This window comes from Heterocephalus glaber, unplaced genomic scaffold (genome assembly GCF_053883595.1).
Source record: "Heterocephalus glaber isolate CG9 unplaced genomic scaffold, H.glaber_assembly_v1.0 deba00001504, whole genome shotgun sequence".
Taxonomy (NCBI): domain Eukaryota; kingdom Metazoa; phylum Chordata; class Mammalia; order Rodentia; family Bathyergidae; genus Heterocephalus; species Heterocephalus glaber.
The window spans coordinates 67968448-67981662 of NW_028258324.1; the positions used below are offsets into that span (position 1 = coordinate 67968448).

The following is a 13215-nucleotide window of genomic DNA, read 5'->3' on the forward strand; positions in this document are numbered from 1 at the left end:
AAAGATGTCAAAAACATGCACTAGAATGATACAGTCTATTCAATCAATGATACTGGGAAATCTGGACATACATATGCAAAAGAGTGAAATTAGCCTTGTTTCACACTTTATACAGAAATCAACTCACACTTGGGAAGGTGAGGCATGAGGATTGGGAATTTGAGGAAGCCTGGACTACATAATGAGACCTTGTTCAACAAACCAAAAACAGACCAAAAACTGAATCAATTAAAAATGATTAAAGACAATTTTAAGACCATCAGCTATGAAACTGCTAGGAGAAAACATAGGGCGGAAAACGATATGCCATTAGTCTGGGTCATGATTTGAGGGGGTGGCCTTGAAAGCACAGGGAACCAAAGCAAAGATAAGCAGAGCTCAGCGGTGCACACCTGTGATTGCACCAGTCAAGTGGCTGAGGCAGGAGGATCACTGCAAGTTCGAGGCCAGCCTGGGCTACATAGTGAGTTCAAGCCCAGCCTGAACTACACAGCAAGACCCTGCCCCCCCCCAAAAAAGTAGGCAAAAGGGATTCCAAGACAATTAAAAGTCTTCAGCACAGCAAAGGGAACAAATTAACAGTTTGCAGAGACAACCTACAAATTAGGAGAAAGTATTCACAAGTCATACATCTGTTAAAGGGTTAATATCCAAACTGCATAAAGAGCTCAAAAACTCAATAGCAAGAAAATAAAATCCCAATCTAAAAATAGGCAAGGTACCAGAATAGACATTTCTCAGAAGACATAAAAACGGCCACCAGATATATTTTTAAAATGCTTAACATTTCTAATCATTGTGGAGATGCAAATTAAAATCACAACAAGCTGTCTCACACTTATCAGAACAGCTTTTATCAAAAAGATGAAAGGTATCAAGTATTGGTAAGACTGGAGGAAGGGGAACATTTGCAGAAGTTTGGTGGGAATATAAATTCGCGTAGATATTATGGAAAACTCATCCTCGATAAATTAAAATTGAAATTACCATATGATACAGCAATCTACTTCTGGGTATTTGCCCAAAAGACTTTAAATCAGTTTGTCAAAGAGATAATTGTTCACAATAACCAACTTATGGAATCAACCAATGTCCATCAACAGATGAATCATAAAGAAAATGCGGTATATATTCACAGTGGAATGCTATGCAGCCTTCAGAAGGGAGGAAATTCTGTCGTTTTCAACAACATTGGTGGAACTAGAGAACATCATGTGAACTAAAAAAAAGTCAGACACAGAAAAACAAACACTGCCTATTCTGTTGTATGTGGTATAAATCAAACTCATAAAAACAGAGTAAAATGGTAGTCTCAGAGCTTAGGGATACATGGGGGTCATGGGAGGGGGGGTTGGTGATCAATGGGTACCTGGTCCTCAGCTACACAGAAGGAATTTTTTTCAGATCCATTGCACATTCCATGGCTGTGAATGGCTAAGGGAGCAAATTTCGAATGTTCTCACCACAAAAATGTTATTTGAGATGAGGAATATGCTAACTTGATTTAATTTTTCCTCGTATTTTTAAGTCACAGTATCACTTTGTACCCCTATGTAAATACAATTATAAGTTGTCATTTATACGAGAGAGAGAGGGAGAGATAAAAATGTATTCTCGTACAAACAGAACTGGGGGTCAGGGATTTAGCTCAGTAGTTCTGCTGCCTGCCTTGCAAGCGCAAGGACCTGAGTTTGATCCCCGGTAACAAAAAAAAACAAAAAAAAAAAAACCAAAACAAAACAAAAAACAGAATTGGAAACTGCTTGTAGATTATCTTTGGATGTTATGATATGGGAGATGGCTCCTTTCCCCTTTTTCATAATTGTCTGCTCTTTTGACAATGAATATGTATTACTTTGATAATCAGAAAAAACATTTATTTAAAGAAAAAGACAGAATCGCACCCAGCCCTGAAGACTGTTACCCATGAAGACTTCCCAAATCCCCTTGTTAAAATGAGCCTCTTTCCTCTATAACTTCACTACTGCACTTTACCTTGGATTATCACATTTCTTCATCTGACACTTGCATGGTATTTTTCTTGTAAGCAGTTACAAACGTACGCCTATCAACAATGCAGTATTATCCAGGCTAACTTTCCAGACACCTACACAGGGTCAGGGCAGACTTCCAGTTCTTGGAGGGTAGGTGCTGTAAGTCTTCATCACTGCTACCCACTGCCAGGCATGTAGCAGGTGCTCAAAGTGAATTAATGCTATGATTTAGAGAGAATTTTTCTTCCCACTGAAAAGTTGATTTACCATTAATCCTGAGGACGGGCAGACATGGATGCCTCCAATAGGAGATTCCAGGGGTACCAGTAAGGCCATTTATCCCAGCCCACCTGGATGGACTTTTCTGTGTGAGAGTTCCTGTCGCTGTGAGAAAGGAAGGTGGCCCTGAGGCCATAAGGTGCCCCCACACATCCTGGTCCTTCTCACCAGGCATGGGAGGGGAGTTCACGCTACTCAGGTGTGAAGCATCCTCTGAGAATGTTCTCTAAGACGCTGAGGGTTGAGCTCTGTCTGTGAGGAGATCCCTGCCAGTGGAGGTGGGAGTGGAAGTTGCAGGAAAGGATCCCTTTCCCTTTCCTTAGCACTTTCTTCTCCCAAGCAGCAGAGGGACCAGGGTCCCAGTTTTCACTTCCCCACTCCTGATTCACACAAAAAAGAAGCAAACGGCAGAGTGGGAGCCAGGGAAGAACAACCTCCAGACCTGGACAGAGGGCCCAGCTCACCTGGCTCACTAGTGGGAAGACCTTAGGCAGACTTAGGGCCACTGGAAGTTTGGCAAGCACAAGTCTCAGAGCCAAACTCAATGATGTCTGTTCTAGAACTTCACTTTTGAGCTGCCATTCTACAGGAAACCAGATAGATGCTCCACCTCTGTCCTTAAGGAGAGGAAGAGTCCTGGGGAGTTTACAAAGTTAAAGGATGGGGTGCGGAGTCAGGGATACAGTCTTCAGAGCTCTCTGACAGCTGAGCATAACTCAGGTGCCCTTTGCCCATGGTCTCATCAGCAAGGCTGGACTGGACCGGAGGGCCCATGACACTTCAGCATCAAGAACTTGCAGTCCCCCAAAGCTTTGGCTGGGAAGCAGGACACTGGGCCTTTGGTAAGCACATTCCCTGCCTTGTTCTTTGCAGCCCCAGTGCAGGGGAGTTACAGAAGGGGGTGTGAATGGAGTACGAGGGAGAGGGCATTCCATCAGTTTGCTAGAGGTGCAAAGGGTAAAGGACCCCAAAACATGTGGCTGAAACAACAGAAATTTACTGGTAGCTGACCTCTGAGATAAGGATATTGGCATTAGCAGGATTAGATCTTTTTGAGGGTTGTGAGGAAGAATCTTTTCTACACCTCTCCCTAGCTTCTGGTGGTTTTCTGGCAATCTTTGGTGTTCCCTGAGTTGTAGTAAGTCACCCTGATCTCAGGCTCCATCGCATGGGGTTCTGTCTCTGAGTTTCCTCTTTTTATGAGGACACCAGTCCTATGGGGTGAGGGGCCCACCCTACTACAGTATGTATGACCTCATCTTAACTAATTACATCTGCAATGACCCTGTTTCCAAATGAGGTCACATTTGGAAATATTGGAGGCTAAGAATTCAATATATAAATTATGGGGGCAGGTTAAACCTCTATCCAGAGAGTGAGCAGCTTACCAGGGGGAAATCATCTTTTCTCCTCTAAATCCTGCTGCCCTTCAGGATTTTTATTCAAACATTTGGCTATTCCCTTAGGATATCATTCCTTTAAGAATTTTGGAAATTTCTGCTTTCTTTCATTCTGTTGTTTCCCTTCCCTGATGTATGGGATGAACAATAGTTTAGTTACTTGAATCTAGGCAAGAACAAAAAGAAGGAAAATTGATAAACCAGTCAATATTTCCAAGATGCTATCTTTACAAATAATGAGTACTCCTTTTTCTGGAGCACTGATGAGGAAGGCTGAAGGCAGAGAACTAGTGAGGGGAGAGGACTGCAGGACGCCAAATCCCAGCTGTGTCCTTCTAGGACATGAGAATCAGTGGTGAGTATTCATTCCCTCAGCAGCTAAAACAAAGAAGCAAGCTTTTTAAAAATCACCTTTATTTTACAAATGTATACAATCTTTGGGTAATTCAGAACTAGCTTAGGCATATTTCAGAACTTTCTGGTGAGACTAAAGTCTCAAATCCAAACGAACAGCAATAGCTTATTTGGAAGGATTAGAGGGGACTGCATGATACAGGAGGAATAGATGCCTCCTGAAGACGGAATCACACAGACAGGCTTTCCCGCAGCATTCAGACATAGCTTTAAAATTATCTGTCAAAAACATTAAACACAGGCCAATGATTACATCCACATCTTCTTTGCATTTCTCCAAGGTTTCCACATTTACAGAGCATAGAATTCAAAGCTCGGCAGACTTTCAAAATCATAAATTAATTTAATCTCATATTAACAATAACAATTAAATGGGCCAGGAATGTAGCTCAGTGGTGCAGCACCTGTCTGGCATGCAGGGGCCCTGAGTTTGATTCCTGGTAACCAAAAAAAACCCTGAAAACTAGATTCTACCCAGTGTAGTCTGTCTCTACAGAGGACACATGTCTCCTGCTGGCAGAATGCCACCTTTCTTAGCACTCTGTGGTCATGAGTATGTCCAATCAGAACATAAAACAAGCCAGGAATCTGGGGGCCCACAGAGAGCTAAGGAGTCTCACTTAAGCGGTCCAGCAAGCCACGTGCTCCACTCATTCCCAAGTAGACCTGACCTGGGCTGCAGGCAGTGAAGAGGGCCAGGCCCTGCATCGTCCGCAGACTTGAGTGTTTTTCCAGATGTTCCAAGAGGAGCAATTGTTGTCTCCCAATAAAACAGCCAATTCCCTGAGCACAGGACCCTCGCTCCCCTTCCCGACTCCATTCTCCATTGCAGCAAGGTCGGGCCTAGATGTGCACAGAGCAGCCCTTGATGAAGGAAGAAAGAACGGAAGGAGCCCCTCATGGACTAGGTACCTACTGATACAGCTGCTTTTCTGCAATCCTCACAATCACCCAGTAAGGTAGGATCATCACCCTAAGTTTTCAGATGTGGAAACAGGGGTGAGAATTTTCCCAAGGTGCCACAGCAATTAGGTAGGGGAGCATCAACTTGAAAAGCCAGGGCTTTTTCTTCTGCCTACAGAGGCCAGGGGAGTGGCAGTAAATGAGTATCTAGTTCCAAGATGGTCAGTTTGGAACTCAAACACTATCGATGCTGGAGCACGTGGGAGTCCAGAGTCCTAGTTCTGAAAACCCTGGCTCTGCATCCTTTCTGTGTGATCTTAAGCAAGTCATCTAACTTCTCTTCAATGGGGACCAAATGGACAGGAAACAGGAAAAAACTCGGGGGAGCATCCGTGCAAACCACAGTGGGCAGATAGCACCTGGGGACTCTCACAATGCCTCCCTGCTGGGACTGAGCAGAAGGTGTGGCAATGTGACTTCATACACACCATGCCTTGTGAGAATCAGTTGTGATCTCCCAGGTTCTGGCCTCTGGGAGTGCCATCAGTCCTAGAGAAGCACAACCCCAACTCCCTAGGAGACCGTTTTTGCAAAAGGCTTATGAGGTCAGAGAAAGTGGGGTCAGGATACTTTTAAAGTGAAATATGATTGCCAGTAATTGGTGAGGGGATGATTAAAGGGGTAAAAATGACAGCTGTTAGGAAGAGGTTTGGGGTGTAGACATTAAAAAAGGAAGAGTTGGAATATAGTGCATAAACCCCACTGGGTGAAGAAGGTCAGGCCAGGCCAAACCTACAGAAATCAGGGTTCAGGGGCTCTGGCTTGTCTGGTGCCTGCTGTGATACTACACTTAGTGCCAACACTTAGTGGGTAGGAGGCTTCCTCAAAAAAATAAAAAGGCCAGAGCCTCTATATCCTAGCAGATCTTAGAGAATAAAATACTGGTGATAAAGGCAGAAAGGAAAGTTAAAGTGACTCAGATGAAATCTATTTGATATGTTTCTTCTCTTCCTGTGCAGCCCATTCCCATGCCCCAGTTCTATGAAGCTTGCTAGGACCATGGGCACAGTGTACAGCGTGTGTCTCCCGGCCAAGTGGAGAGCAGGCTCATCCCTCCACATGCCCCAGTGCACTGAGCAACTTTGTTCTGGAGAAACTGAGATGTTTCCAATAGCCCAAACTACTTGCACCCCAGAGCCACCCTGCACCTGGTACAATCATGATTTGGGGTTTCTTTAAAATATCGACATCTAGGTAGAGCTCTCAAGCAACCCAGAATGCTGGTTTGTGAGGAAAACATCATTCCGTTGGGTAAAACAAAGCCCAGATTTGGCAGCCCAGGGGAGAAAGGCAGATTTTGCCTCTACCTGTGTGTCGAGGGAAGATGCTGTGTAGAAAGGATGTCAGGTATGTGTGTCTGTTTGTGTGACCGGAGGCTGGGCTGACAAGCTCTGTCCCTGTGAGGAAGGCTGGGCCTGGTTTCTTTGGCCCTGGTCTCTGGAAACCCCAGAGGCCCTGCCCTCTAGAGCCTCTAGAGTCCAATCAGCTGGCTGAGGCTGCTCCTGAAGATGGTCCTCCTGGGCTGCAGTGGCCAATGAGCAGCCATAAAATGACCAATGGAGAAGAAGAAGGTGCCTGACCAGGGGCCCAGGCTCAGCAGCGAAGGTTCCGGAAGCCAGACAGTGTGGCTTTCCCAAACAGGTAGATGTCTTCATCTGTGCCCTCGTTGAGGTGCTTCACCATATTCTTCTCAAAAAGGAGTGGGTGGTAGGCACCCATCGTGCAGGCGCTGTCAAAGAACTTCTGGTGGTAGTAGCACACGTCAGTCTTGCGCTTGGATGGGAGGAACTCATAAACGTCCACCTGGTCACACAGCGTCATCATGAGGATGATACCTGCAGAGGGAGCAGAAGTGAGTCCCACCTAACCGCCCATCCCAGCACCCCAGAGCTCTGCCCAAGGGGTGAGCCGCTCGTGACCCAAACTGTGGAGCGGTAGCCAGTGGGGTTCCTATGGATTCCTCTGATTTCCAGTATGACTTTGGTAAACCAGGAGCAGCAGACTGTTCCTCAGGATACAGCACTGTATGCACCTTATGTACCTTTGTGTCCCAAGAACCTTGGCCAGAGTGGGGAACATAAGTCCTCCCTCAATGTCAGCAGACTGAAGGACTCCATATCGGGGGAATAAGCTATACACTAAAGAGACAACGCCATCACATGTCCTTAACACTTCCTAGCACTTTATACCCTGGAGAAGCCCTGTAGATGGTACAATTTGGAAAAAGGTTCGTCTATAGAGTGCTCACAGGAGTAAGTACAGAGGAGGGAAAACTTCTTCTCATAGCTGGGAAGAGAAAATTGGAGGAACAGCACCCTTTGGCCTGTGTTGAACTCCGCTCAGTGAGGAAGGGAGGGTATGGTCAAGGAGGTATGGCCCAGGCTGGTGTGCTCCGGAGAGGCTGTACAGAACAGTGAGTTCCCAGCCCAGTCAGGGGGCTGGGAGCTCACACTCCCACCTACACTTGTCCCCAACTGGCTGGGTTATCTTGTGCAAAAATGGGCCCTCTCTGGGCCTCAGGCTCTTTAAAAACTGTAAAAGTTGGGGCCGGGGATTTAGCTCAGTGGTTTCGCCGCCTGCTGCGCAAGTGCAAGGACCTGAGTTCGATCCCCGGTACCTAAATTTAAAAAAAAACAAAAAAAACCCTGTAAACGCTAGCAGCCACTTTGTTTTAGGAGAGGTAGACATGGGGAAAGCGCTGTCTGCCCTAAGCACTCAGCAGGCCGTCCCTCAGGACATGAGGAAGTGACCAACACCAACATGGGTGCAGCAGATCCCTCAAGAAGGAAGACCTTCTCACAGGAGAAGGCTCAAGTAAACCTGCTGGAAGCTGCAGAGTGGGGTGGAGGGGTGAGAGCCAGGAGGGAGGGGAGAGGGGCAACCGGAAGGTGTGTGCCTCAGAATGCTAATCACTTCTGCTTGAAAGGCTCAGGAACAGCCCTCAAAGCACCATCCATCCAAAAGCTGAAGCAAAGGGTAAAGAAGACGCGATACTGTGAGTCCCAACCTCTTTCTATAGGAATGCCTCTGAGAGTAAACTTCCTTACTCGTTTACTATCATTTTCCAAAGGACTATTCCGTGCCAGACTCACACAGGTAAGGCAACCACGGTTACCGCCCTGGAAGACTTTGCAGCCTAGCAGGGGAAGTAGTCAGTGGGGACTGGCTGGACCATCCACCGGGAAAGTGGTCCACTGTGGGGCTCCAAGGAAGGAGCTCCCAGCCTTATGTACAGCCAGCCTGCAGCCTCATGGAAATGACTCAGTGATCCAAACAGCAAAAGAGAGGATGGCAGATGCACCACGAGGACTGAGAAGTATGGAGAAAGTCTAAGGAGAGACCCTTTGACCAGCGTTCAGGAGCCTTTATCCCTGACCTATTCCAATCCAGGTCCCACAGACCACTCATCCCCATTTCCAGGGGAGTGTCCCCATGCGTTCTTCTCTCAGGACTGTGACTCAGGTCAGGTACTCACTAGGGTGGACAAATAAAGACAAGATTGTGTAACTGACTTTTCCTCTGCTTCAGGTTCCAATAGGACTCCACAGCACTGTTATGGATCCTGTCTTTTTTTTGGTACTGGGAATCGAACCCAGGGCCCCGCCTTGCCAGGCAGGTGCTGCACCACTGAGCTACATCCCCCCTGGGCCCTGATCCTGTCTTTATTGAAATATTTGGTATCTCATTTATCATAATTTTTGGTATTAACTGTGATGTTTAGAAACACTTCATTAAAGCATTGCTTGATTACTAAGTTCTGAGGTGCCCCTCTAAATTGTAAGCCTGAGATAAGAACCTTGCTTACCCTACAAGGCACAGCCCTGTTCCTCCTGTTTTTCTGCCTCCTCTGCTGCCATGTGTGCAGTTTACTCCATTTCATCACCAAGTGCTGCCCTCTCCAAGGCCTAGCCAGTGCTACTTCCTGCACGAAGCTAGAAGGGGGTCCTCTCTCCTGTCTACCATCTCAGATACCTGACTGAATCCTCCCGGTAGATATCCTAAAGGAGAAGAATCATATCTTCTTTCTGTATGTTAGACAGAACTTGGCCCAGTGAACCAGCAGAGCAAATATTAGCAATTGTTTAGGTGAACAAATAAAGGAATGGATGGGTGAAACACCCAAAGAGAGCTTATCTCTTCTGGAAACAACCACACAAGGTCTTTCCCCACATGGGGACTTACCGAGCATCCCAGAGGATGGGGGATTTGGCTGGATCTCTTCTGGGGAGATTTCCTGAAGAACATCCCACAGCTCCCAAGGCATCTGGGGTCTGAGGATGTAAAAGGGCTGGTCGGGGTGCAGCTTGCGATAGCTCTTATAGTTATTAAAGAAATTGTAGTCGGGATTCTGGTACCACTGAAAAAGAAGAAAGCGGTGATCTCAGGAGAGAAATGTGCCCATGCCCGTGTTCCTCATAATTAGTCATTCTCATCAAAGGACATGGGAGGGGGAGGACTAGGGCAGGATCCTGAGACTCAGCCCTTCCCTCAGAGCAGATCCCAGACTTCTGCACAGCAGGACAAAGCCCAAAGTCTGTACCTACAAGAATGTTGGACTTGGTGACCCTGAACAGCTTCACACTTTAGGGTCATAGAGCCTGGAAATGATATCATAGCTGAAAAGGGCCCCATCTAATCCCATCTTCCTCTCTCTCTCTCTCTCTCTCTCTCTCTCTCTCTCTCTCTCTCTCTCTCTCCTTTTGAGATGGGGTCTTGCTACATTGCCTAGACTAGCCTCAAATCTCCAGACTCAAGTGATCTTCCTGTCTCAGCCTCCCAAGCAGCTGGGACAACAGGACCACAGATGCATGCCACCCTGTCTGGCCACAAAGTACTCTCATTTTTGAAGGAGAGAAAACCAGAGCCTGAGTTGCCACATCTCTGGGTTTAGAGTCTTTCTCCTGACCAGGACAATTTGAGTTCTAAGTGAGATCAGTGCAAAACTGTAGGAACTAAGGTAAAAAGGGTACCGGGAACACGAGAGGCTATCAGCCATGTGAGTTGGTGCAGCCACCTTAAGAATTAAGTGTCCTGGGCTGGAGACTTAGCTCAGTGGTTCCACCACCTGCATCAAAAGTGCAAGGACCCAAGTTCAATCCCTGGTACTGAAAAAAAAAGAATGAAGTGTCCCAAGAACAGTTCCATCTGCCTTTCTGAGGTCCCTGCAGCCCACAGCAGGCAGAGGCCAACTGACACATGTAACAAACAGACTGTTCCAGAAAGCCTAGGAGTCCAGCAGGCCATTGACCCTTGGCTCCTTCACTGAAAGAGTCGATGGTGCTAATCTAGGCTCTCTGCTTAGGAATCAAGCCCTGGGACAAGTGACTTCCCTTATCCACATTCTGGTTTCTCTGTCTGCAAAATGGGAAAACCCATGCTTCCATCCACTTACTTATAGTGTTATCAGAGTAAAATGAGAAGAATTCTGGAAATCGGAGGCACAGGACAGAAGTGTGGTAACATTACTACAGGGATAAGAGTAACTGTTATCTATTCCTGTGGATGCTCGCCAGGAATAACTGTATTAGTGAACACAATCTACTCTGGACAGCGAGAACTCCAGCCATAACTGAGAGACAAGTCCATGGCAATGCAGGGCAGGGCCTGGAGAGCAGCTGGTCTGGGATAGGAGCACTTCTGAATCCACTAGTCCAGATGAAGTGGGGTGCCTAAAACTCAAGTAGCCAGGACTGGCTCACCTCAGCCAGGACTTTAAGAACTGAGGAATTCAGGAGAATCAGCAGGCAAACAAGAGACTCAGTCCCTCACTTACCTTTGGGATATCTGCATGGTACATGGACGGGTCCCACACAATCAGGATTCCTTCACTGTACAAACTGTCCCTGAGGAAGCGCCCTTCTGTGGTGACCAACTACAGAAGAAAGAAATGAGTTTGTCAACTTGAACGTTTAGGTGTGGATGCTGGGCTCATGGTAACAAGTGACACATAACCAGACACTAACTGAGTCCTCAAGCTCTCCATGGGGCTCTGAGTTGGTGCAACATTACCTTCAATGAGAGGAAGGTGATGCCAGCTTGAACTGTGCCAACTTGAAAGGACATTTGTCACAAGCCATTAACCATGGTGCAGAAACTCCATTCAGACTGGAACTCGGGGTGAGGGTATAGTGAAAAATGATATGGTCTCCTAGTCGTGTGACATCCCACTTTGAGGGGGATCAGCATAGTGATGTTTTAAGTTATAATATAATGTAGAGAATGCGATTAGAATATAATAGATACTTATAATATAAATAATATATCATATCTCGGGAAATCCATTCAATCAGCTCAAAGTCCAGTACATGGCATGCATACATCTCTCTCATGAGGTCCAGCACAGTCAAGAGTTCCTGCAGTCTTAGAACAGATCACCATGTCTATGGCTGAGTGGAGAGACTCCAACTTTGAACACAAGAATCTCACCATGCTAGGGAGATGATCATGTGCAATTTTTTGGGCAAAGCAGCCACAGCTCCTCTCCCTCAACCCCAGGCTCCTGGGGTGGGCTGCACATGGGGAATTCAACCCAACTGGCTTACACATGAGTGTAACAACCAGCGGGAACAATTTTGCAGGATGTATTAGGAGCCTTTTTATAAAAGCATATTGAGACTTGGGGAATCTATCCCAAGAAAGAATCCAAACTCAGGGAAAATCCACATGGAAATGTTTATTAAATGATTTATCAAAATAATAAAAATGTGGTAGCAGATGGTGAAAGATACTGGACTTGGATACCAAAAGACCCAGGCTCAACTCTTGGCTTTGACACTAACTTATCTGTGACTGTGGGGTAACCTCTTAGCCCTTCATTTTCCTATGTAGGAAATGGAGACAACACTTCTCTACTGTCTCAAACAGGAGCTGTCTTGAGGATCACATAGAGAAGATGAGTTAATAAGAAAGACAGAAAAGTAGCCCCGAGGGCTTATTAATGAAAGGAGTCACGTCCCTCTTAGAAAGTTAGAAAGCCAAAACTGAACCATGAGATCACTTGCCAATCATCCTAAAGAGCAAGTGGAACAGATGTGGCCCAAGTGAGAAGGGAACATGGTAGAAATCAAATCAAAAACTGATGGCAAATGAATGCAAGAATCACAACCATAATCTCTCCTACCTGGACCACCGTCACCAAGGCTGAAACCTAATCATTGGCACTGTGGTGGTGGTGTCTGAACATGACTGTGGGGAGGGAAATTATCCAAGAGCTGCCTGAAGGACAGCAATTGCTAAGAATCTAAGATCATTGCACTGCCCTCTCTGTCCCCACAGCCACAGGGTGTCCCTACAGGCCTAAGGATGAAATTCATTCATCCAGAGCATATTTGAGTCAAGAAACACTGGTCTGGGCCCATTCTCACCAGGGACTGTGCACCTGTAAAGGTGCTGAGGAGCCACAATAGAGATAGTGTGAAGATGACCATGGGTGAGTGAGCATTAAGGAGAGACAGGATGTTCTGGACCAAGGCTGGAACAAGTGCAAATTCCCAGATGTGAGAGTATGTGGCAGAAACTGCTAGTGGTCACCCACTAGCCATTCTCTATTTCTTCCTTGGTAACAAACAACTCTGACTTTTAACCTAACTTTTAACCTGTGTTGACTTGAAAGGACATAGGCCTACCTAACACAGAATACCTGAAATAAAAATTTCCCAGGCTCTCTTGCAGCTAAATTGGCATGTGACTAACTCTGACCAATGGTGTGTCAGCAAGTATGACCTGCAGGAAGTGCCCTCAGAGGCAGGGTCATGGCTTTCCTTGTTTCATCCCCCTTCCTACTGGCTAAAAAGTGAATATGGTGGCTGGAGCTTGAGCAGTCATTGTGAACTGTGAAGTAGAGTCACATGTTAAGAATGACAAACCCATGAAGAAGGAAGAACCTGGGATTTTAACCCTGTGGAACATCATGAAAGCTCTGGAATGTCTACCTCTGGACTTTTCTATGAGAGAAATATATCTTGGTCTTGTTATGCTAGTCTCGGAGATGTGTGGAATGTTCCTGTCACTGGCAGACAAACCCAATCCTTACTGGGATGGTGGGCAGCCTGTTTAGGAACTGCTCAGCATGCCTAGGACACAGGGAGAGAGGCGGAAGGGATCAGAGAGATGTCGGAAGGGGTCATGGCAGCGAGGTCTGAGCTTCTTTGGTGGTACAGGCAAAG

At 46.3% G+C, this 13215-nt stretch overlaps 1 protein-coding gene across 4 annotated transcripts in view; it reads right to left on the minus strand.

The window, feature by feature from the left end:
* Nucleotides 1–4069: 4069 nt before the first annotated feature.
* St6gal1 (ST6 beta-galactoside alpha-2,6-sialyltransferase 1) overlaps nt 4070–13215 on the minus strand; it is a 125027-nt gene continuing 115881 nt past the window's right edge. For all 4 annotated transcript variants that reach the window (XM_004834812.4, XM_087186725.1, XM_087186726.1 and 1 more), the window contains 3 exons: nt 10824–10922; nt 9233–9407; nt 4070–6885 (listed from right to left, as the gene is read on the minus strand). In XM_004834812.4, coding sequence (XP_004834869.1) covers nt 6644–6885; nt 9233–9407; nt 10824–10922 — 516 coding nt within the window. In that variant the 3' untranslated portion in view covers nt 4070–6643. The remainder of the gene's footprint in view (nt 6886–9232; nt 9408–10823; nt 10923–13215) is intronic.